The sequence below is a fragment of the Bombus fervidus genome, chromosome 3 (genome assembly GCF_041682495.2).
Source record: "Bombus fervidus isolate BK054 chromosome 3, iyBomFerv1, whole genome shotgun sequence".
Taxonomy (NCBI): Eukaryota; Metazoa; Arthropoda; class Insecta; order Hymenoptera; family Apidae; genus Bombus; species Bombus fervidus.
Window position 1 is genome coordinate 4,598,405 of NC_091519.1, and position 27,521 is coordinate 4,625,925.

The 27,521-nt window shown below is 35.0% G+C and overlaps 1 protein-coding gene across 2 annotated transcripts in view; it reads left to right on the forward strand.

Annotated features, from left to right (window-relative positions):
* The window catches only part of LOC139998456 (triokinase/FMN cyclase), a 58,219-nt gene extending 33,810 nt beyond the window's left edge, over positions 1 to 24,409 (forward strand). The window contains exons 9-10 of one of the 2 annotated variants that reach the window (XM_072023006.1): positions 20,302 to 20,429; positions 24,213 to 24,409. In XM_072023006.1, the coding sequence (XP_071879107.1) occupies positions 20,302 to 20,429; positions 24,213 to 24,330 (246 nt within the window). In that variant the 3' untranslated portion in view covers positions 24,331 to 24,409. The remainder of the gene's footprint in view (positions 1 to 20,301; positions 20,430 to 24,212) is intronic. The other variant, XM_072023008.1, reaches the window with a different exon arrangement.
* The last annotated feature ends 3,112 nt before the right edge of the window (positions 24,410 to 27,521 follow it).

Here is a 27,521-nt window from a genome sequence, read left to right on the forward strand (position 1 = left end):
AAACAAAGCTGAAGACGCAATTTTTAATTCTTGATTTTCATCTTACTTTAGCTTTAATAAACACCCCTTACATTTTTTTACACCTATAACAGAGCAGCCTGTATATGAATTGTCGAATTCTGATGTGAAATCTGTCTTTTCGAGACCGTTCGGCTTCTTATCGTTCAAACATACATCCGCTGTTCATCAACTAGTCCGAATGAGCCCAGGTAGTGCAGTACGAAAGTTAAATTAATTATTATTTTTTAACTAATTTATTTAAATCTGAGTCTTGTGAGGTGTTTTGTTGTTTCTCAATTTGTTCCTTATTTTTACACTCGATGTATTCACAACAGAGCGATCCAAAACGAGGTAATAGAGATTAATTTGTAGAAAGTGATCATTAACAAATTTTAAAGTACAATGTAGAAGAAAATGTTTAATACACTAAAAATGAAAATTACCAGGCGAAATAAAAAAAAGGATCGCAATGTTTGTAAAAATTGGGACAATATTATTGTAGTTCATTAATAATTCTGGTAGTTGAATGCGATTTTAAATAAAAAAATTGCAGTTATATATCAGATAATCCAAATCCAAATAATGCAATGTAATAAAAAAAAAAAAAAAAAAAATTGTGCTATATGTGGTTATAGAACCGGATGCACTTGCTTGTTTGGAAGGACGGATTCAAAAGGGTGTAAGGACATGAAATCGTTGTGCGAAAATCCGCGAGGCATGTTTTCTTCTTGCTTCATTTCGTTTCGCTTGTCTTCTCCTTATTGTAACACCAACTTTAAGATCTTTCAGCGACAACCACACTGCCTAATTATACTTCTAATAACAGCTCACAGGTGGCTCGCGACGTATATACTAAACCGTTGTAGTTTTCAATATTGTTGCGACCGCTGGTTTCGAGTTAAGTGGATAACTTTGTATATCAATGTGTGATTAGGATGCCTATCTCCTTATTGTACGGATTTCTTTCAACATAGATGCTATCCTCATTTCGGATCCGACAATTTTTATCTACTTGATATCCGATTTTCGTAGCTTTTTGAAAATAAAGAGAATTTGAGAACGTGCGGTATTTAATTCAGTTATCGGAGCTTCCAACTATGAAAATAGAACTGAAGCTTGTTAAAAGTATTTTGGGAGATTTTGTTAATTTGGGAAAATTTCCTGTAGGAAGCACATAATAATAGATTATTTGCAAAAGCGGTTGCAGATTTCTCATCCTGATTGTTTAGGTCAAAGAGTAATAGTAAGTCGCCGAAATAAATATCGAAATGCAAAGGTGAATTTACCGTGTCCTATTGCACACCATTATTAAGTTTTTTTTTTATTTTTTTATTTATTTTTTTTATTTATTTCTAGATTGGTTTTATGATTGATTTGTATATTCTTAACTTGTTTTCAGTGCTTAATTTGGATTTTCGACTTGTTAGTCAGTACATTTGTTTCCTTGCTGTCTATATTTTGTCTATTATTGATTTGATGTGGTGTTTCCATGTGAGTTGTGAATCTATGTGTAGCCCTAGGTATTTGACTTGCCTAGTTTGTATTATTTGCGTGCCATTCAGGAAGATGTTTGGTGGTATCTGTTTTCGCAGTGTGAATGTGATGTGGTTGCATTTGTTAGGGTTAGCTTTGATTTGTTTAGCTTGTAGCCACTTTTCTATTTTTGTGATATGTTTTTGTAATATTGCGACTGCTGTTACTGGGTTAGTGTGCCTGACTAGTACATCTGTGTCGTCCGGGAATGTCAGTATTTTGCTATTTGTAGTTGTTGGTATGTTGGCCGTGCAGAGTGTGTATAGTATTGGTCCTAAGACGCTTCCTTGCGGGACCCCTGCCTTGATGTCTTTGACTTCTGAGTATGCGTCTTTGATTTTTATTACGAAGGTTCTGTTGCTTAGATATGATTTTATTAGTTGGTGTATTTGCTCCGGGAATTGTTTCTTGATTGTTTGTAGTAGTCTTTCGTGGTTTACTTTGTCGAAAGCTTTTTCTATGTCCATGAAGAGGACTGTGCAATATTGTTTGTTTTCTATTGTTAGTATTATTTTGTTGACGAGCCTGTGCATTTGCTCTATAGTGGAATGTTTTTTTCTGAATCCGAATTGGTGGTCTGGTATTAGTTTTTCCTTATCTATTATTGTGTTTAGTCTGGCATATATTACTTTTTCTAGTATTTTGGAGAGCACGGGAAGTAGTGAAATTGGTCTATAGGATGATGTTTGGTGTGGGTCTTTGCCTGGTTTAGGTAGCATTATGATCTGGGCTATAGTTTAGGAAAGTTTCCCATAGTTTAGGAAAGTAGCCGATTCTTATTATTGCGTTGTAAATTATTGTTATAAGTCTTATCGCTTTTGGAGGAAGGTTTTTCAAGATTTTACCATTGATTAGACCAATTCCTGGTGTTTTGTTGTTTTTTGTTTTTTCGATTATGTTTCTAATTTCTTGAGCTGTTGTTTTAGGTATGGTGTATTGCTTGTCAGTTGCGGAACTACTGGTTGGTGCATACACGTCCGTGTGACAATTGAGGTTGCTGTTGTTGATATTGTGTGGTGTAAATGTGTTGCATAGGTGGTTGGAAAATTCTTCAGCTTGCTCTTCGTTGCTTCTTGCCCATGTGTTGTCTGCTTTTCTGATTTCTGGAGTTAATTTTATTGTCTTCTTTATTTTTTTTTGGCTTTCCATAGTGAGTAGTTGTAGTTCTCGTGTGCAGATAGTGACTCTATGAACTTTGTGAACTCGTTGTTATTGTGTTCTTTTATTTTGTTTTTTATTTCTTTTGCAAGTTTGTTTAGGTGTTTTTTGTTTTCTTTTGTTCTATGTTTTTGCCATTTTGCTTTCGCTTTCCTTTTTTCCCTAATTTTTTCGAGGATGTCTGACGGAATTATTTTTGTTTGCCTAATGGTTGATTCAGGTAAAGTGGATGCCCTTGCTGCTTCTTGTATAGTTTCTGTGAGTGTTGTTACTGCTTGTTCTATGTGTTCAGGTGTTTTCAGTGGGATGTTGCAGTTGATTTTGCTCTCAATTATTTCTTTGAATATTTGCCATTTGGTGGATTTGTTGCATAGCATCTGTGAGTTGCTGTAGAGTATTGGCTTGTTTCTGTATGTAATTATTATGGGTGTATGGTCGGAGCTAAGCTCGAGGCTGGGTGCTATATTTATTTTATTTCCATTTAGTCCCTTTGTAACTGCATAATCAAGTAGGTCAGGGATTTTGCTCAGGTCTGTCGGCCAGTATGTCGGTCTGCCTGTGGATAATAGATTGAGGTTATTGTTTTTTATGTATTTTTCCAGGACTCTACCTCTAGGTGTAGTGGTTCTTGATCCCCATAGTGTGTGCTTTGAGTTGTAGTCTCCTGCTGCGATATACTTGTCGCCTAATTGTTGAAAGTACTCATCCTACATTTGTGTTGTTAGTTTGTGTCTCGGTGGTACATATACCGCTGACAGCTGTAGTTGGTTGCTGCCAGTTTGTACAGTAACGATGGTTGATTGCAAATATTCCTTACTAACTTGGCTGTGTAGGTGGTGCTTGATATCGTTTCTTATTATTATTGCGGTCCCTCCATGTGCTTTTCCTGAGGGATGCTTGGTGTCGTATATAGTGTAATAGGGTATTTTTATGTAGCTTTTTGTGGTGAAGTGCGTTTCTGATACGAGTAATATGTCGATGTTGTTGTGATATAGGAATGTTTTGGTTTCTAGGGCCCTTTGTTGTAGGCCGTTGGAGTTCCAGGCTGCTATTTTGAGCATGTCCGTTTTTTATTTTTTGCTTAACATGTTTATAAGAAGTTGTAACATGGTTGTGATTTGTTGCGTTTGCTGTCTGAGGACTGCATTTTGTTCGCTTATCATTTTTGCTAGCATTTCAGTAGTTTTGATGGATTGCTTTATTAGTTCTTTGATTTCTGTAGCGTCGTTGGTGTTATTGTTTTGGTTTTGGTTGTCTAGGGATATTGTTTGTTTGGTTACTTGCGCGTAGCTTCGGCTACTAGAGGTATTCGTATTATTGTGGTTGATATTCATTACGTGCTGTACGTTTGTTGGTGTCTCAGTTTCTGCGCGATCCTGTTGTGTGTGGTAGTTATTGTATGTCCTGCTTCGGAGTGGCGGAAAGAGTTTGCGTTGAAGTTGTTTTCTGACTGTACAGCCTTTGTAGCTAGCTGAGTGGTTTCCATTGCAGTTGTAGCACTTTATGTCGTTTATTTTTCCTGTGTATGGGCAGTTCGTTGTTAAATGCTTTTCTGCGCATTTAACGCATGCCGGGTTTCTGTTGCAGTAGTTTTTTGTATGTCCATATTGTTGACACCGCATACATTGTGGTATGTCTTTTTTGTGTCTGGGAGGTTCAACAGTAATTATTGTGTCTAGAACTTTTTTAATTTCGAAAATTTCTTTGTTGTTGTTTTTAGGTTCAAGTTCTATTAGAAATAGCGGTAGTGGTTGTTTAGTGTCATATCTGGTTATGTTATTTATTGATTTTACCTGGTGTCCTATTTTTGCTAGTTCCTCGCATACATTTTTTGTATTTGTCATTGGGTGCAGTCCTCTGATCACTGCTTTGTAGGTTCTATCGGTTTTAAGCTGGTAAGTATGGTACCCGGCGTTTTTTTCTTTTAGCACTTTTACCACCTTTCTGTAGATTTCAGAGGTGTTGGTTTGCACTTTGACTTGGTTAAGCCTTAGTTGTTTTATACTGTAGTTCTCATTGCCTGCCGTGATGATTAGCTGTTCGATGAGGGGGTCTATTATGTGTGCATCAATGTAGATTGGTGGTGGTTTGGAGATGTGTATTTTCGGTGTTACTGTTTGTTCTGATTCCTTTTCCTGTGGCAGTGCGCTGAAGGAGTTTTGGAGTGGAATTCCTTGGAGCCATTGTTGCCTTTCTGTTTCCACAGCCCTCCTAGCATTTGTGTTTGTTGTTATCTTTCGTTTTTTGCTGGGAGTTACGACCTTCCAGCTTTCGTTATGGTGTGATAGATCGATGTTGGTTTTATTCCTCACGTCATTCATTTCTGTGATTTCCATTTCCGATTCGCTTGTATCTGAGCAATCATGCTCCTCGCCTGTTTGTTGTGTTGGGTTTGCCGAATTTCCAGCTCTGTTTATTACGTATGTTTCGCCGTTGTTTAGCAGTTTGATTGGTGGCACTTGCATCACTTGTCGCACTTGTGGAGGCTCCACTTCACACGTCCGCTCAGCTGGGCTGTTCGGGTAGAACTCACCATTATTAAGTGAGAAAATTGTGGACGGACTCATATCACTTAAAGATTTTTTTTGTGGTGAGTCGTACATTAGACTAAGTGGGTTAAGTGGTCCGGGAGTTTCTGCTTCAATATCTTGTAGAACAACGCATCCAACCACACTGTATTCAAGGGATTTTTCAAGGTCGATTAGCAGTACTTCTACAAATCTATCAGCGTTCGTTGCCCAGCAAATATCAAACATAAACATACTGATAGCATAAAAGTCCACTACCTTTCGAGAAGAGCAGGAGTGATGAAATGACGATTCGCGGGGCGGAGTTGGTTACTCTATAGATTTTCTTATTACAAATAAGTTAGTCATCACTCTATGTCTCTTCCTTTAGCAACTAAAGTTAAATGTCAATTCATATCACGACGGTCAAATATGAATACATCATAATTTATAATTTTTGGCTTATTATAGCTTGTTGTTTTTATTTTACGCAGCTTAAAATGCCTATTGAGAAAAAATGACCCAACATTTCATTGTATCTTGTATCGAGAACCGTTATGTGGAAAGATTATAGTATTAAATTCCACAATGAAAACTGTAATGAAAGTTACTAATTTGATTAGAAGTACAAATAATGCATTCACGCGTAAAAAGTTTAAAAACATCTTACAAGAAATTAGTGCCACGTATGAAGGCAGTATCGCTCGGGCAACCGAGGCGAACAGATGTGTGTAAGCAAACGTGAGCTCCAGTCAAGTGATTCAGAGAAGTGCTACGAATAGTGATAGTGACAACCAATGCAGCAGCAGATATCAACGATCAAGATTGCAACCAATGGAGAAAAATATTACATAAAAGGGTCGTCAGATTTACCAGGCTTACAGCAACAACAGCAAAATAATAACAACCAAAATGATATGGAAATAGAAGAAATGGAAGAGCAGCGGAGACAGGAGGAGTGCAGACACGACAACAAAATAAGTTACCAGGACGAAAACTGGAAGCTAGCAAAGACTAGCAAAAAACGTAAAATAATTCCAGGCACAAACGCTGCAGGAAACCCAGATACAGAAAAGCAGCGATGGCTGCAAGAATTACTTTTAAGAAACTCCTTCAGCTCATTAACGGAAGAAATAGACAATGACCCGACAAGCAAAACCACAACTAAAACACCTTACATATCAAAACCACCACCAATATTTGTTGAGGCCCAAATAATAGACCCGCTTATTGATCTACTAAACAATATAGTCGGGAAGGATAACTACACAATAAAACAAACAAAATTAGAACAAGTAAAAATTCAAACAAACACCCCAGAAGTTTATAGGAAAGTGATAAATGAACTAAAGGAAAAAAATGCTATATACCACACGTACCAACTCAAAACAGAAAGGAGCTATAAAATAGTTATAAGAGGTTTACATCCAAACACTAACACAAAAAAATTAAGTGAAGAATTAGGAAAAATTGGCCATGAAACAAGAGCAATAAACAATATGACAAGATACGATACGAAGGAACCATTGCCATTATTCTTAATAGAACTGGAACCCAGAACCAATAACAAGAAAATTTATGAAATCAAAAAAATACTAAATACAATTGTAACAGTGGAACCACCACGCTACAAAAAAGATATACCACAATGCATGCGGTGTCAACAATACGGACACACAAAAAATTATTGCAACAGAAGCCCGGCATGTGTTAAATGTGCAAAAAATCACCTAACAATACACTGCCCATACACAGGAAAAATAGAAGAAGTTAAATGCTATAATTGTAACGAAAACCACCCAGCCAGCTACAAAGGATGTGAAATAAGGAAACAAATACAACGTAAACTGTTTCCTCCACTTCGCAACAGATCACACAATAACCATCAACCACAACAAAGTATAACGGATAATGAAACAACATTGAAAGCACAATACGAACTAAACGCTATAAACAGAAACACAGATCCCCAAGGTAACCGAAGCTACGCACAAGTAACTAAAAACATTAGCAAACCAACGCTTGCAAACAATCAGAATGAAAACAATAACATCGAAGACGCTACAGACATCAAAGAAATGCTCAAACAATCCATTAAAGGTATGGAAATGTTAGGAAAAATGGTAAGTGAGCTAAACACAATACTAAGACAACAAGCACAACAAACAACAATCATGTTACAACTACTCACTAACTTGCTAAGTAAAAAATAGAGATGGACATTTTGAATATAGCAGTCTGGAACTCCAATGGCTTGCAACAGCGAGCCCACGAAACTAAAATATTTTTGTATAAAAATAATATTGATATACTACTTGTCTCAGAAACACATTTTACTCTAAAAAACTACATGGAAATACCGTACTACACCATCTACGATACCAAACATCCCTCAGGTAAAGCACATGGAGGAACTGCAGTAATAATAAAAAATGACATCAAGCATCACTTACATAGTCAAACAAATCAAGAACACCTACAAGCAACCACTGTCACAATACAAACCAATGACAATTACTTCCAGATGTCAGCAGTATATGTACCTCCGAGACACAAAATGACACTTAAAAAATGGGAAGAGTACTTCCAATCCTTAGACGACAAATATATAGCGGGAGGAGACTTTAATGCAAAGCACACATTATGGGGTTCGAGAATTAGCACGCCGAGAGGTAGAACATTGGAAAAGTACATTAGAAGCAGCAACCTCAACGTACTATCTACAGGAAAACCAACGTACTGGCCGACAGACCCCAATAAAATACCTGACCTGTTGGATTTTGCAGTAACAAAAGGGCTAAATGTAAGCAAATTAAAAATAGCAACCAGCCTCGAGCTTAACTCCGACCATACACCAATTATAATAGAATATACAAGCAAACCGCTACTTTATAACAAGTCAGAGTCGCTTTGCAATAAAACCACCAATTGGCAAACTTTCAAAGAGCTAATCGAAAACAAAATCAACTGCAATATCCCGTTGAAAACACCTGAACACATTGAGCAGGCAGTAGCAACTTTGACAGAAATAATACAGGAAGCAGTGTGGGCAACCACCACCTATGAACAAATAGCAGGCAATCAAAAATTATTCCGCAGGACATCCTAGACAAAATCAAGGAAAAAAGAAAAGCGAAAGCAAAATGGCAAAAACAGAGAACACGAGAAAACAAGAAAAACCTAAATAAACTTGCAAAGGAATTAAAGAATAAATTAAGGGAACATCATAATAACGAATTCTCAAAATTCATTGAATCACTATCCGCGCATGAGAATACCAACTACTCCCTATGGAAAGTCACTAACAAAATTAAGAAAACAATAAAAACAATCCCAGCAATCAGAAAAATGGACAACACATGGGCAAGAAGCAACGAAGAGCAGGCAGAAGAATTCTCAAAGCACCTACAAAATATATTTTCGCCGTATGAAATTAATAACAGCATCCCTGGATGGCAAACAAATGAAGAAGTGGAAAATGCCAGCAACACAACTGATAAACGCTGCACCATACTCAGCACAACAGCGCAAGAAGTTACAAACTTAATTGAGGCAACAAAGACAAGTAAAGCACCAGGATTTGACTTGATCAATGGGAAAATCTTAAAAACCTTCCCCCGAAGGCAATAAGACTAACAACGATAATATTTAACGCAATTCTAAGAATACAGTACTTTCCTACACTATGGAAAATAGCACAGATAGTAATGTTACCCAAACCAAACAAAAATCCACATCTAACTGCATCCTACAGGCCGATATCATTACTACCTGCGTTTTCCAGATTATTAGAGAAAATAATATATAACCGCTTAAAACCAACAATAGAAAAAGAAAATCTAATACCGAACCATCAATTTGGATTCAGGAATAAACACTCCACAATAGAACAAATGCATAGACTCGTCAATGAAATCTTACAGTCGCTTGAAACAAAACAATACTGCACAGCACTCTTTATGGATATCGAAAAAGCATTCGACAAAGTTAACCATGAAAAACTTCTTCAAACAATCAAAAAGCAATTTCCAGAACAAATCTACAAACTACTCAAATCTTACTTAAACAACAGAACCTTTGTAGTAAAAATAAATGATGCATACTCTGAAATTAAGGATATCGAGGCAGGAGTACCGCAAGGAAGTGTCTTAGGACCAATATTATACACACTATACACGGCAGATATACCAACAACTGTCAACAGCAAAACACTGACGTTTGCGGACGATACGGCCATACTAGTGAGGCATGCAAATCCAGAAACGGCCGCCGCACTACTACAAGAACACATTACAAAAATAGAAAAATGGCTGCAAAACAAACAAATAAAAGCGAACACCAGCAAGTGCAACCACATAACATTTACACTTAGAAAAGGAAAAACACCAGATATCCAACTGAACGGCGCCCACATAGCACAAACAAAGCAAGTCAAATGTCTAGGAATACATTTAGACACACACCTTACATGGAAGCACCATATAAAATCAATAATAAACAGAATAAGTGCAAAAAGGAAGCAGATGTACTGGTTAATTAGTAGAAAATCTAAATTAAGCATAATGAATAAACTAAATATATACAAAACAATAATCAAACCAATCTGGACATACGGAGTCCCACTATGGGGGACGGCAGCAATGAGTCACATAAGCAAAATAGAAATAGAGCAAGCAAAAGTTGTAAGGACAATAGTTAACGCTCCATGGTACGTCAGAAATGAAGACCTACGAAAAGATCTAAAAATTCCAACAGTCAAAGAGGAAATCGCTAGATATGCAAAAAAGTACAAAGAAAGACTTGCAGCACACCCAAACCAGCTGGTTGCTGAAACAAATAAAACCAAAATAGAAAGAAGACTGAAGAGGAAGCATCTCGCAGACCTCGCAATAGAGATGCAATAGACAACCTAGAAGATGGAACCCCGCTGGGGGTAACCATCCACATGCTATATTTTTATTCTTTAAGCTATAATATTTTACCAAATGTCCTTCTGGACAAATTGTAAAAATTTAAACAAATAATCAATAAAAAAGAAAAAAAAAAAACGTATGAAGGCCTATCCTTGCATACAGATATACGCTGGTTGAGTTCAGCGAACAGCTTATCCCGATTCTTTTCATTAAGAAATGAAATAGCCGAATTTAAAAAAAATGAAATAAAAGAAGTGAGAAGTTATTGCATCAATTTGAAGATATTTCGTTTTTAAATGAATTAACATTTTTGATAGACTTATCACCTCAACCGTTTAAATCTAAATTTACAAAAGTAGGACCAAACGATATCAGAATTAATTGAACACATTAACGGCTTTCAGAAACAAATCTACTTATGTATATTAAAAATAGAAACCTCCCAATTTCATCATTTTCCGTCTCGTGAAGAGATAACAAATGTGTTACGTCGGCCGACTCTCTACCTAGACCAGGCCACACGTTGCGGGCAAGATGGCAACCAGATGTCTTCACATCCTTATTGCGTACCCTCAATAGTCTCAAGTACCCTCCATAAATCTCTGGAATTTTCTAGTTAAGGTCCTTCAGACCGAACAAATATTCTTTCACTGAATTGTTTTCTAAAGTTTATTGTTTACTACGCGAAGATACGGGAAAGTTAGTTTTTCTCTCGTTCAGTATTTTCCATTAGCGACTCTCTCGAGGGCGGCTAAGACTCTTCCTAGTCCACTAACCGTCTTATTATCCAATCAGAAGCAATGTCTATTGCCCTCACTTTCCTAGCCAGAATTGTCATCAACAAATCCGATGGTTCCGTGCGCTAGACACACCCATCCTTAGCTTTCCTCCGCCACAGCATCGTCACCGAACTTCACTGATTTTTCATCTTTCGAACGGTCAATACCTTTGACCGGGTTTCCATCCTAAGATCAGTCACCTACTTAACTTATACATACGCACCAGCGTAATTATCTTCATTACAAGTTGTTGGAATAAACTGTAACTTATAACTTGTTATATCAGTGTTATATTCAATTTAACTACCTCTATTATCCTAACCGAAATAGGGGATCGATCATTTCGTGGCGTCGATTCGTAACGGGAATTTACGACTCCCGTTGACGTGCTTCCTCGCGATCGCGTCTCTCCGGAAGTGAACGAAACAAAATGAACACGCAAATGCCAATTTTCAAAAATTCACAGCACCGTTAAAAGAAATTACGGAACAATTTCAAACTAAATTTAAAGATTTTGATACATTAAAAATGATATTTTCAACAATCCAAGAAGTTGTAGGATCGAACAACGCGATATTTCATAGAGACTGAAATTATGCAACCTGTAAGGGAATCTGTTGCTACTTAGTAGCAATGAATGTGGATATAAATTTTTTAAATTATTATCTGTTAATAAATAATTATGTCCTGTGTTTGGATCCACCTATAAGTGAAAGCACTTTTCCTACTATGATACGCATAAAATCAAAGTATCGGTCGGCGCTAGTAGACTACTCATCTTCCTTATTAAGGTTAATAAGCAGCAAAATTCCAGTCGATGCACCACCACTCGTTGACAAAATACCTCAACAACAATGTTCGTATTAGGTACGTACTTTTGTTTGCTTTGGAATAGAAACAATAGATTACAATAGGGCAACAGTTATAAGTTGTAACTATAATGCATTCTTATCTGGTTGTAATATGGTGAGCAGACATTTAGCTGCTGTCTAAAGGAAAATCTATAGACTAGGGACTAACTTGCTCATAGTGGGGCAATCGGTTATCTACATGAGAGTATATGTGATCTGGGCAGAGAAAAAGTTCGACTGCTCTGAATTAGAGGGTTGGCTATTTTCCATGCGAATGGAAAATATTTCAAGTTAAATGCATTACTAGGTAATATCGTATAATAAAGAATGTAACTATAGGGCAGATGTTTCAAAGCGTAATTCGGAGTGTTATTATAATCTAAAGACTTATTATTGTTTAATTTGAAAAAAATAATTTTCAGTTTCTCAAATAATGTGAAATAATTGGCCAAAATAACATGTAAATTAGGGTTGTTGACAGGATTGTACTTCGGAAAAGCACAAACTTTAGTTCTAGAAAGTTTCTAGTACTAGAAGCCTAACCCCAATCTAGTACTAGAAACTTTCTCTTTTAAAACTTGTATTTTTTTATTGACTAGTTAAGTGAATTTAGGATTGACAATTTTTGCAGTTTTGGTGTGAACTTTTTTGAAAGAGTCACCTGCAATATTTAGTTTGCTTGTAGGGTTTGATATTACTAATCGCCCGTCGGAATCCCATGCTAGAAAACCGAGATCCAACTCTGCATTATTAAATATGTCCGAATATGAAGAATAAAAAATTATTTTACTTATAGTATTGTTATTTCTAGAACTAAATACACTTCTAATTCCTGGGTACATTTTGTTGGGGCACTATATGCTAATTTTAATGGTTTGATTTCTTCAGTATGTATTGTTATGCGACAGCTTTCAGGTAAAGGTATGTTGGAAGATATGAAGATACCTCGCAAGGAATCTACATTTCCTATGAAGATGATTTAGGGTCAGGATACAGCATTTCAGGGTTTCGAAGACAAATGTTGAGAATTTGGGTTTTCAGATATACATCCTTAACAAACTTAATGCAGATAGATGAACTAATGAATCGAACTAACGAACCCCTTCCAGTAGCCACGCAATGGTTTTTATATTAGTCCTTGGTATGGGTTTTTGGGACAACTGCTAGAAGAGATGGGGTTTTGCTAGCGATGCGTATTGCTACTCAGCGCAATGCTTTGAAATAAGGTTAAAAATATACCGATTCTTCCAAGCCGTATATGACAATATTACGATTCGAAATGAATCAGTTTTATCAGTATTTTGTTCTTCTTTCTTGCAAAATATTTTAGATGCTGAGCTGAAAGAAACGAGTTCCTCCAGCGCGACAATTTAATAAGTATTGTTAGAACTTTGCTTATTTCTCTTTTGGATTTTTTGATATGAAGATTGATATACTTGCTAATTCGACTGCCGTTATTTATATCCCGCTTGTTTTCGTTACCCAGGCATATCTTGACAATTGAAAGCTTCAGTCTTGTAATAAACTGTGTAAACCAATCATCGATTTTAATAATTTCATATTTAATAGGGTAGCGTACCAGCACAACAGTACCATTTCCAAATTTAGAACCGGGTCTGTCATTCTTATCTAAACTATAATTTTTATGTCGACTTCAATAAACAAAAAAGATATCTTAATTTGATGAATATTTCTTTTTTTTTTTTTTTGCATGTATGTTCATTAACTTTTTCGAAACAACTTGACTAATCACAATGATCTTTTTTGTATTTTGTAAGACATGTATTCCGATTGGTTCAGTTAAGGCAATTCTTTTTTATTAGCTTTATAAACTACTTTTCTCATAAAAATCCAATTTTTATGTTTTATGAACCTTTGCACCTTGGAAGGGTAATTCAGCGATTGATTCCATTTGAAAAATTTTCTCGATATATCCATCGTTAACTGTTGTTACTGCAAGGAATTTGCTGTTCATCAATTTCATTTATGTGCGTCCAGTGACTGTTCTGCAATTGTTGGACTGATATTGAGATCATTTTTTTTTATTATTTATAATATGCTCTGTCGTTGATCCCGTTAAAGAATTTTTCTCATTTATTTATTGTTAACTACTGATTACTGTAAACAATTCATTTTTATGTATGTTCATCAATTGTTTTGAATTGGATTAAGCTATTGGGATGAAAGTTTCTATATCTTGTAGAGGTAGTCCATCGAGTGGTCTCGTCAGCAAAGTTCTTTCTGTTTCTTTATTGTTATCTATTTTTATTTCAAATCATCTATTATTATTCATCGATTTCAGTTTATTGCGTTTTATTGTTTCTTCATAAACACGTTGCTGAAAGCAATAAAATTCGGCAGTTTCTTTACAAAATTGTCTCTGCAAGCATACATCGTCCATTTTTGTAGGTAGGCTTGTCGCTCAAAACCAACTTGACTTATACCTTTTATTATTAACTCCTCGTTTCAAGCATACTTGGATCGTTTCCTTACACATTATTTGTTAGTAGTAGTAGACCTCACCTATTTCCTTGCGGAAGAAACCCTCCTAAACTTCGCACTTCTGCAAGCGGTCTTTCATCATGCAGTTTCAGAATTTTGTATGGTGCTATTCTTATATATTCTTATTGTGCTGTTTATCAAACCATTGAGAAATTGATACGTTTCTTCAGCTAATGTTATTGTATGCAACAATTCTCCACAATTATTAGCTGCTTCCCGAGACTCGTCTGTTGAAATAATAATAATAATGTACATGCGACGTGATTCCGTCAACTTATTAGTAACTTTTGTGCTATATTCGTCCACTAATTTTACTGTCAGAAGTATTCTTACTGCTATAGCATACTCTCATATTCTCTGGTTAAAGGAACTCTCCTTTGCACGCATAGTATTTCTAACTGAGAAGTTATTACTTCGCCATACCATAAATTATTTAATAAGTCGATAAACTCTATACCATCCTTTAACATCATGCAAAGTTCACGCATCTTCATATTAATGATGAATTCATAGAATGAAAATTGGTATCATAAAATAATCTCTGTAGCACACCACTATTATTGTATAAAACACAAAATAAGTTGTATATTGTCAACAAAGCCATCAAATAGTTTTTCATTGACCTTGAATTCTTACAGTCTTAAATGAATTAACCACATGTTTTCGCAAGATATAATTAATATCTCATCAATAATCAACTATCTTATATGACGCCACTTTTGTCTCTCCTGTTCAAGCCTTTGTTCTGTTATTCGTTGATGGGTTTTAGCAGTGCTTTTCTCAATAGGGAAGGAGAAAACGGAATGCAAAGTTTTCCCGAATATTTGACGGGCGACAACGTCAGTCCCTATATAAATCTATTTCATCATTTTATATCCTTTTATTGTCACAAATCATGACTGGATCTCTTGAACATTCGTTATTTAATTTCTTCGTTGTGTGTTGCAATGACTAGACGAGCGCTAATTCAATCATTTTTTCTGCATGAGTAAATTGTCCTACGGGTGCGTTTGTCAATATAGACATTAACTTCTGTTTCCGTAGCAGAAAACATTATACTTATATAATATAAATATAAACAAAACTTTTTTTCAAAATATTACTGATATTATATAATAATATTATTATATATCATATTATATTATTATATTATAATACTGATATTACTGACTTCGAATTCAAGAGTGAAAAATAATTTTCATCGCATTTATATAAATTAGATACACTAAAAAGTATGAAATAATAATTATTTCATTTACATTTTATTTACACATATAACAACACTCATAACACATGCAACAATGGCTGTGATTACTTATTTACTTACTAAATAGCATATTAGGCATATTGCAATGTTCTGTAGGGTGGTGCGAAATTAAAAATACTACGAATATGAAGTCCATTTCCACTTCTAATTAATTAGTAATTGTAACGATTATATTTTAAATTAGTGACAAGTTTGATGTATGTATATATAATTCCATCAAGTCCGTACAGGATGTCAAAAATTTATTGGTCGTGGCTCTCGGAGGTGATTTTGCATCTTCAGATAGGTGGAGATCTATTTATTTAAAAAATGGACTACAAATTGACTTTGAGCATGACTTTCAGGATCAATCATTTTTTGTTGCATCATATAAGTACTCATCACGAGGAAAGGAAGTTTCAAAGAAACCATGGGTCGCAAATGACCTGTTCTCTTGGAAAAAAATGTTTAAAGTTTCATTAGTTCTTAAACTGATTTCATTTATTATATTACGATAGCATATTACAAGTAAATGACAATATAATCACCAAAATAAAGGAACTAAAACTAAAATAACATTAAACTAAGCAAAAAAAAAAAAAAAAAGAAAAAAAATAATATGATATAACAATAATAACGAATGTAATAATAAGTATTAAAATTTAGGAAACGTGCTATTGATGAAGCCAGTAGGAATTATTATATGTTTCATGATACATATCGATAATCAGTACGAATTATGATAGATCTCAGTTTCGAAGAGGAGTTTCTTCATACATAATCGTCATTTACTGTACACTATCAATACATTGAGCGTAATTTGTATCAGTACGGATACAAGCGGCATTTTTCAATTTAGTCACTATTAAAACATGTTCCTGGTGATTTTGTGTTATAATGTATTGCAATTTAATGCAATCACATATAGATTTGTTGAAATTTGAATAAGATAAATATAAATGAATTGAAGTTTTGTAGTATGGCGTCCAAGCATTGCCAGACTAGTAGCATTTTACGGTATTTTGCGCCGTCTTCCAGAAGGTTGCAATATTTTAATGTGCTGTTTAGTAAGCAAATGAGTAAGAATCTTTACCGTCGTTGGATATGTATGTGTGCAAATAAAACAGAAATTATCTCATATTTTTTAGTGCACCTAATTTGCACAAATAGAATGAAAGCTATTTTTTACTTTTCAGCGCATTTCTAAGTCGGTTATATCTTTTTAGAAAAAGCTTTTCATTTCATTTTAGTTTATGTTTTGGCATTGACTTTGTCTTGGACAGGGCAGAATCAGGCTCACGGAGGATGAAAAATCCTGTAGCTCAGACCTCTTGTCCTGTGAAATTAAAGAATTTATGTTTAATTCGATAATTTTAATTTCATTAAAAATTAATTAGCAATTTTGCTCTCATTGAGTATTGAAAATTTTTGAAGTTCTCGGAACACTCATATTGTCGCTATGTGATATATAAAGCCTTGAAGAGGAACACACAAACAGGACTTGCTCTAACTTGTTTGTTTACATTGCTAGACCTCCGCTCTTAACTGAATATAGCACCTGTCGACGTAAAGGTAGAAACCAAACTAAACTGGTTTGAGATGGATTGTGATTCTTGCACGTTTCAATATTACGTCTTATTATTAAGCACGTGCTTCTGCTCTAAGGATGGAGAATTTCTTGATTTCAAATTGGAAGAATTTGGATTGTCGTACACATTCATTTCTGTTGAGGTCATTAGATGTATGTGAATACAAAGGAATGCGTGGATAAATTGTAAGATAGAAAATATATATTTTGAATACAAAGTGTAAGTACAAAGCTTGGAATATAATTGAGCTGATCCAGATCCGCACGCTAGCAGTGTTACCCTATGACTGAAAAACCCTGAAGCCAACGTTGCATGTGTACCGTTTATGGTTTGCCTTCGACGCAGTCTTTTGTCTATGCACTGTCGATGGCTTCAGCGCTTGAAAAAACTAAAGACCAGATGTAGAGTTTTCTTAGAAGTGATGACCACTTCAATAATTTCCATGGACAGATCTGAAATGGTTTCCAATTCGACGATTCAAGGATCGAATTGAACTATCTGCTGAGTGGTATCTTTTTGGGTATCGTCAATACTCTTTTTATATTAGTCAATACTTTATTCAGCCGCTTTTTAAATGATAGCCTCTCTTTATTTTGCATATTCTTGACTGGAAATGGAGTAGCATTTATCCTCACATTGCTTGATCCAGAAATCATGTTCTTTCACACCCTCTTTAACATCTGAAGCTGTTTGATTGAAACCGAATATTCTAGTCCTATCAGTAGATCGCCATTGATTTCTTTGATAACTTTTGCATTTTATTATGTCATACTCGGATCTACTGGATCAGGATTTGACTTTATTTCTTCAAATGCATTGTTTAGACCCGTGTCATTTGTAGATTTAGCCCTTTGCGGACAAGTGTCGGCATATAGCCGTCCGAATATGTTTACAGTTCCGGACCCTTATTTTGAAATGTTTGACGTACGTATACTTTTCTGTTCGATAATATTATGCGTATTTACGCATGGGTATAGTAAACTAAACAGTACTATATTTTTGATGAAAGAAAATTATAGATCTTTAGAAATCTTATCTTCCGTTTCACATAAATCCGCGATATAGGGTGATGGTCAAGTCAGAACGAATTTCAGTCTTTCAGTGGTATTACCCGACGAATGGAATTAACCGAAGATTTTTATATATTTTATATATTTTTTATAATACCTTATATATGATGCCTACAAGATTCAGAAAGGACATGTTCGATAGTGATAGTAGTGATGACGAATATTATTTTGAACCTGACAAGATAGAAGACGACACCAGTGCTTCAGACAGTGGAAACAAAGTCCGTTCAACAAGGAATCGGCTCAGATGTTTCAATATTTCTAGTGATAGTGACAGTGATGATGAACTAAATATTGAAGAACATAATACAAGTGTCAACAAAATAACGCAAATGTTCAACGTGTATATTTTCTCAACTACGCGCGCCAATCCCTCTCGTTCATAACGACGTTCACTCGTCGAGCGACCCTGTCAGTAAAGAGTTAGATTGCGGAACAACATCCGGAATTTCATTAAGAGAAGAGATCCCTATAAAAGAGTTGAAATTAATGTTAATAATTGATAAATGAACTAATTTAAAACACTTCTGGAAGAAAAATAAATTAAAAGAACTGAAAAAAACCCAATAAAATAATACAAAGTAATAAACTACATCATATACTACAGTGAGGACCGCTTTCAATTACTCAGACAAGCAGGATTGCGGCAAGAGTCCCTTAAGTCAGGACATGTTACTCTTTGTACATGGTACTCATATCACTACTCGTCACTTTTGATACAATGATATTTAATACAATGCATATTGGCCGAAAAATGATATATACAAATGAGATCGTATTACTATAGATAATGAAAGTGGCAGTGGGGGTAGGATTAAAGGAATTGTCTGGTAATCTTGGAGCGAACTGAATGTATAACAATCATCTTTGCTGATCGGAAGAAATTTTCTTTGCTAGATCGACATCTCACCTGATCAGTCATTCTTCTGCCGAGTCCCGGTCCTACATGTAGTGATCTCACATTCGAATAAATAATCATCGCAGCGGCTCTTCATTTTTGTATTACAATGTAGAATAGTGTCCATGACAGCTATCGGAGTTTTTACAAAATTTTATAATCCGCGCCTGCCTATCTCGAACAATGTGTATACTATAAGATTGGCTGAATGTATTTCTATTATTTATCTGTCTAAATTATATTATTAAAGGTGCACTTTTAAAGAAATTTAATTTCCTTGATTGTTTCCATTTATTATTCTTCTTTTATATTTGTGTCATATAAGACATACATGTTAGAAATTTTGTGAATACTTCGTGCCTCCCAGCTTCTGAAGTAAGTGTCGCGCGGTGCCTCACAGCCCGCTTACCAAAAAGCATCATTGCTTTTGCCACTCCGTGGTCAGATCCTTTAAACAAAGTCTCCTATTATCTATTTCTTTATTCTTTGGTAATGCAGCATTGGCTCGCTTGCTATCAGTCTATCTGTGTATCAACTTATCCTTCGTCAAACTGTTTCACGCTTTCTTTAAACAGTCGACACCTCATAGCTTGGTGACTTCAAGTCGCCGGCTATCAGTTTTCTAAACATTTGCTCAAGCAATCTGCTGAGGTTCTTACTGAGCACTCGACCCAGTCATAAATTATTGTAAGGCTAAATAGCGGCAGGCTATCACCCATTATATCGGCATGAAGGTGTGTTGCTGCTACATAATGTTTATAACATAAGTAATCTTTATATGCTTCTAGACCTTGTAAACCAAAACAATCGTTAGTATTCAAAGGCACAATAATGTGGGTCTCTTCCAGATTCGAATTTTCCGTAGACTTTTTTTACACTCACGTGCCACTACAGCGTGAAAAGAACAGTCTTGTGTTGAAATATTCTATTTATTATTATATTAATTTGACATTTTTTTGGCTTATTTCTTTCCAGCAAAACTTTCAATCATTCCTACACATATAAGAGATATTTTATTTAAATAACATATGATGCTGTAAAATAACGTATATTTACTTTACATGTTAATAAAAGTAGCCTTTTTATAGGTATGAATACTTTTATAATAATTAAATTTCGCGACTAATTAATGATATCCCCTTAAGGTATTTCTAAAATTGAAAAATAAAATGTATATATATATGTGAAAAGATCGTTTATACATTTAATATCAATTTGCTATAACGCTATTTAAATACTTTTTGTGTTTTATTAGGTTGATGCTCTCAATGAATTTTGTGATACTTTTGAAAACCTGTTGCACAAGCCATTAATAGAAATTTGTGATGCATTAAAGGTAGCAACTTGGAAAGCATGTGAATCGACGAAGAATATGAAAGCTAAGTAAGTGCAGAACAGTTTGTATATTTTTTGTAGAAAGAATCAAAACTTTTTAGCGATAATTGTTTTGTATTATTTTTACATAATGATGATTGTTTTGTATGTTATGTCGAGTCGGAAGGTTTTGATAACAAGCTTGGATCGTGGGTTGCCATAAGCCCAAACACTCTTGAAAATGAGCACTACTATAATTGCTTAGAAACAAGTTTACTTCGAACTGAACGTATGCGTTCTAGATTTTATTTCATAACAATTAATTTTACAAACTTTATTTCTTCAAAAGTCATAATGATTAACTCTCTAAATTGAGAAGTGGAAAAAAATGATGAGAATTGAAGTGTTTTTTAATTTCCATATACTTTTTAATTTATATTATTATTTGTAATTATTAATACTATCGTTTACTTTTTTATAAATAAATTTGTAGAAGTAAGTCAATTGTTTTCTCAGAAGTTGTATATAGGGTGCCCTTAAAATCGTGGTAAAATTGTGGCCGGACGGTGATCTACATGCGAAAATAAATCTAGAAAAATGAATCACATTTTTCATTTAAGGCTGCATTCCCGAAAAAGATGAGTTAAAAAATCTGCCAGTACCCATATATTAATTCGAAGTTGGTGAAAATGTTAGGAAACAGAAATGAGAAAATATTACTCTTTTTCTTGATTTATTTTTGCATGTAGTACCCACCACCTAATTGTATCACGATCCCATATAATCATGTACCTGTATAACAAAATTGAGAGAACAAAACATATATATCTGGCTAGAACACTGCTTTCTGTTTTCTGTGTTTGATAGATTTGAGAAAACAAATATAATATTCTAAATAATGCAGGAAGTAATTTCTTGAGTTGTATGTTTTTATGGACATCTAATTCTGATATTTACATATATCTAATACGTGGAACGTATCATAATACATATTAGTAACTGTAAGCATTCAATCATGTAAACAGGTAACATAAATCATTAAACAAAGGAAACTGAAATCTTTCATTTCTTAAAATAACTTTGAGATCTCATAACCATATGATTCCGAAAATATAACTATGAACAATCGATACCGCATTGTTATTGTTATTATCTTAATGCTATTTATGCGGATTTCAATTACTCTTATGTGTACTCATTTATAAATTCATTTACTCACATGCTTATACCAACATTCCTAAGATTGGCGCAGACGCCATTTCAAGTAACTATGAGTTAACAATAGTTTAAATACGAATTTTGAGGCGAAATTACAATTAAAAGCTTATACTTGTAGTGTTACTTATTTATTCTTTATACGTTGAAACATATTCATTTCAAAGTACAAATGTTTAAAAACATTCAGAACTTTTAAATGTAAAATAAATGTCTGTATATATAAAGTATACCACATATGCATATATATAGATTATAACATAGTATATGTTATTACATATATTATTACGCATGTTATATATGTAAACACTATTGTGTTTAGATATCGTACATATATGTACAAGAAGAAATTATGCTATATTAAAGAAAATAATACATTTAATAATTCAATAATGCTGCTATATTTAATAATGATACTTAAATGTAGTATTAATATACAAAATGAGTCATAAATGTAATGTCTATACTTAACAGGTGAATTATATACATGAATTATATATATTTGCCGAGGAGCCGTTTATTTCGTGGGTTCACGAGCAATCCATAATGGCTCAGGAACTGGACACCGACGATGGGCGTTTGTACATCAGCAATTACAAAACACCACCTGAAGTCTCGACGTAGCGATAGGTTGAAGGACACTGTGATGGTGCCATAAGTTGTGATTCGCCTTCCGTTGGCCGCAAACAGTTCGTAATCGCTTTTGTTCGCAGGTCCGCGTATCTTGTTGCGCGGATATACACATGTGTCTGCACCGGTGTCCACTAAGAATGAAATTTTCGTCCTCTTGTTCATGACGAAGATGCGGCGGGTTTCCAAGCCATCGTCGTATGCCGCATTTACGGACGACTGGTCTCGTTTCTCTGCTTCCATTTACAAGGCGACCGACATTTTCGTGCGCGGTCCCAGAATGTCCGATGATAGTAACATAGACCGGAGTCACACGATATTTTTCGCGACCTCGATCTACTCCGACTTCTCGATCTCAATCGCCAACGAGGACGATGATTGAAACTCAGCGCACTCACCGGGGCCCTCAGTTGTTTCATTTAGTCACTTAACGCGCTGAAGGGGCGACACAAGTTTCGTTTGTTCTAACGTTTTGAACTGGTGGATCAATTACTGTCGTTATTCAGGCAGTACGCTGGCACTCCTCTCCAAATTCCTCTGCTATCAGGTTCGCTGACCGTATTAATTCTTCTGGGTTCGTGTCGTCGACCGCGGTCAGGATACGCCTCATGCGGACGGATAGTCGATTCCTTCACAGTGTGAGGATGAAATATCATCAGGTGCAGAGAGGGAGGGGCTAGTGAGAGAGCCTAACCCCATCTCTTCGCTTTCTACCAACTTCTTTACCCGAGCACTGTCTGTATCGGTACTACATACTAATGCGAACGAGTTCCTCTTTTAGCTTCGCATATCGTCCCGTGGCTGGGGGATTCGTCAATACGCCCTCAATTTGTTGTAGTAGCTGACCGTTGAGACATTAGGCGAGGGTCGCGAATTTTAACTTATCGGTCGTGATGTCCGCCGCATCGAGTTGCGTTTCCAATAAGACGAACCACACCGTGATGTTCGAGGATTGCAATAGAGGCATACTAATCGTTATATTAGCTGAGGACTTGCTATCCGCAGCTTCGTTACTGCTTACCATCATTTTTGTTCACTTATCACGTCTGGGTCACCAATGTACAGAACTTGTAGAGCATTGGTAGTTAGAATAATGAGAACTTGCTGTTGCAGCCCGTCAAATATATTTAAATTAAATAAATAAATAAATATAAATAATATAGTTATACAGTGTATAAGTCGCAAAATAAAATCGCTGATAAATACTCGATAAATGCTCGTTAGATACTCGTCGATAACTCGTTGGATACTCGATAGATAACTGAACTGATTCGGTTACGTCCGTTTATTTATACTGGCCGGAGGAGAGTCGGAAAATTCAAATTTGTCTTTGTTCGACGGTTGCACGTAGCAGCGACATTGTTTTGCCCGGAGTTTATTTATTATTACATTACGTGTATCCTAACGATCTTGATACTCCCAGACAAAATAACAACATGATTTGAATTGTCCTCTAACTCATGTGCCGCTACGTATTACATACATATCTTAGTTTTCCAATTATGACTGATTAAAAAAAAAAAAAAAAAAAAAAATAAATGTTAAAGGTATCCAAATTGAATTCTCAAGTACTTGAAAATATCAGGTATTCCTCGAATTATCTTAAATCCATCTTTTCCACAGATCGTATAAATGGTTCACTTGTGTTGAATACACAATTGAATTTAAACTGTACCAAATCGCCCCCAATGGATTTAAATCATGGTTGCCATTCAATGGCTCCATCTGACCCTAATAGTTTGCGGACGTACTGTTAAGAAATGTTCTTACTGTAAAATAGAAGGGAAACGAAAATTTCGAACATTTTCTTTAAACATTCGTATGTACATCGAAAACTAAGATATGTAGGATATATGTACATAAGACGTCGTTTACTTAGTGTCTAGATTCACCTCTCGAAGTATGAACATTTATTTATGACTCATCCTATATTATATATATATAACACATGACTTTTATTCACTTACATTAAATTCAATTGATTTGTTTATTTAACTTATGTTACAGGGTAGGACGAGCTAGTTATGTAAAACAAACACAATATTTCCAGAATGTAGATGCTGGTGCATATGCTGTTGCGACTTGTGTTGAAGCCATTACAAATGTGCTTAAAAATTTCAATTAATGTTGCCTATTAAGTCATTAAGAAACATATTATTGTAATTTTTTATGATATTTTTATTAAATACATAATTATACATTAACGCATTACGACATGTTAGTATAAATGGTACAAATATGTCAAAAAATTTCAACAATTTCATAATGAAAAATAAATGTATTATTTGCTTCAATTTATAAAGAAAATTAATATTTAAAAAATATAACAAAGTATAAAATATAAGGTTAATGAAGGTTGTTTCTACAATCATCATACATTGATCTGTTGACCTTGCATAATTATTGTATTCTTTTCCTTTAAATCTAAGAATCGCGTGCCACACCGTATCAACTCGTACACTTTTATAGCTATTATTTAAAAATAAATGTCTTCGAACTGTGAAATCTAACTTCAGATACACCAACATAAAATTGGTAACTAGGTTGAAATTTTCCAACACTCCACGAACACAATAAAGATACAGAATTAGTAATTGCACACTGGCCGCGAGTGACAATTTTACTGTAAATCTTGGAATGCCAAAGCTGTCCAGAGATTCATCAATGCAATAAACTGCAGGTTACGAGTTGGTTAAAATCGTGTAAGTAGCAATCATTGCACCGAACATAGAACTTCATCAAATACATTTTTTTTTTTAAAGAACGAAGGACACGCAGTAATTCAGATATGAATGAATTCGAATATTTGCTTCAAAGAAAATTCACACATAATCGCTCGGGCAACCGAGGCGAACAGATGTGTGTAAGCAAACGTGTGCTCCAGTCAAGTGATTCAGAGAAGTGCTACGAATAGTGATAGTGACAAACAATGCAGCAGCAGATATCAACGATCAAGATTGCAACCAATGGAGAAAAATATTGCATAAAAGGGTCGTCAGATTTACCAGGCTTACAGCAACAACAGCAAAATAATAACAACCAAAATGATATGGAAATAGAAGAAATGGAAGAGCAGCGGAGACAGGAGGAGTGCAGACACGACAACAAAATAAGTTACCAGGACGAAAACTGGAAGCTAGCAAAGACTAGCAAAAAACGTAAAATAATTCCAGGCACAAACGCTGCAGGAAACCCAGATACAGAAAAGCAGCGATGGCTGCAAGAATTACCTTTAAGAAACTCCTTCAGCTCATTAACGGAAGAAATAGACAATGACCCGACAAGCAAAACCACAACTAAAACACCTTACATATCAAAACCACCACCAATATTTGTTGAGGCCCAAATAATAGACCCGCTTATTGATCGACTAAACAATGTAGTCGGGAAGGATAACTACACAATAAAACAAACAAAATTAGAACAAGTAAAAATTCAAACAAACACCCCAGAAGTTTATAGGAAAGTGATAAATGAACTAAAGGAAAAAAATGCTATATACCACACGTACCAACTCAAAACAGAAAGGAGCTATAAAATAGTTATAAGAGGTTTACATCCAAAAACTAACACAAAAAAATTAAGTGAAGAATTAGGAAAAATTGGCCATGAAACAAGAGCAATAAACAATATGACAAGATACGATACGAAGCAACCATTGCCACTATTCTTAATAGAACTGGAACCCAGAACCAATAACAAGGAAATTTATGAAATCAAAAAAATACTAAATACTAAATACAATTGTAACAGTGGAACCACCACGCTACAAAAAAGATATACCACAATGCATGCGGTGTCAACAATACGGACACACAAAAAATTATTGCAACAGAAGCCCGGCATGTGTTAAATGTGCAAAAAATCACCTAACAATACACTGCCCATACACAGGAAAAATAGAAGAAGTTAAATGCTATAATTGTAACGAAAACCACCCAGCCAGCTACAAAGGATGTGAAATAAGGAAACAAATACAACGTAAACTGTTTCCTCCACTTCGCAACAGATCACACAATAACCATCAACCACAACAAAGTATAACGGATAATGAAACAACATTGAAAGCACAATACGAACTAAACGCTATAAACAGAAACACAGATCCCCAAGGTAACCGAAGCTACGCACAAGTAACTAAAAACATTAGCAAACCAACGCTTGCAAACAATCAGAATGAAAACAATAACATCGAAGACGCTACAGACATCAAAGAAATGCTCAAACAATCCATTAAAGGTATGGAAATGTTAGGAAAAATGGTAAGTGATCTAAACACAATACTAAGACAACAAGCACAACAAACAACAATCATGTTACAACTACTCACTAACTTGCTAAGTAAAAAATAGGGATGGACATTTTGAAAATAGCAGTCTGGAACTCCAATGGCTTGCAACAGCGAGCCCACGAAACTAAAATATTTTTGTATAAAAATAATATTGATATACTACTTGTCTCAGAAACACATTTCACCCTAAAAAACTACATGAAAATACCGTACTACACCATCTACGATACCAAACATCCCTCAGGTAAAGCACATGGAGGAACTGCAGTAATAATAAAAAATGACATCAAGCATCATTTACATAGTCAAACAAATCAAGAACACCTACAAGCAACCACTGTCACAATACAAACCAATGACAATTACTTCCAGATGTCAGCAGTATATGTACCTCCGAGACACAAAATGACACCTAAAAAATGGGAAGAGTACTTCCAATCCTTAGACGACAAATATATAGCGGGAGGAGACTTTAATGCAAAGCACACATTATGGGGTTCGAGAATTAGCACGCCGAGAGGTAGAACATTGGAAAAGTACATTAGAAGCAGCAACCTCAACGTACTATCTACAGGAAAACCAACGTACTGGCCGACAGACCCCAATAAAATACCTGACCTGTTGGATTTTGCAGTAACAAAAGGGCTAAATGTAAGCAAATTAAAAATAGCAACCAGCCTCGAGCTTAACTCCGACCATACACCAATTATAATAGAATATACAAGCAAACCACTACTTTATAACAAGTCAGAGTCGCTTTGCAATAAAACCACCAATTGGCAAACTTTCAAAGAGCTAATCGAAAACAAAATCAACTGCAATATCCCGTTGAAAACACCTGAACACATTGAGCAGGCAGTAGCAACTTTGACAGAAATAATACAGGAAGCAGCGTGGGCAACCACCACCTATGAAACAAATAGCAGGCAATCAAAAATTATTCCGCAGGACATCCTAGACAAAATCAGGGAAAAAAGAAAAGCGAAAGCAAAATGGCAAAGACAGAGAACACGAGAAAACAAGAA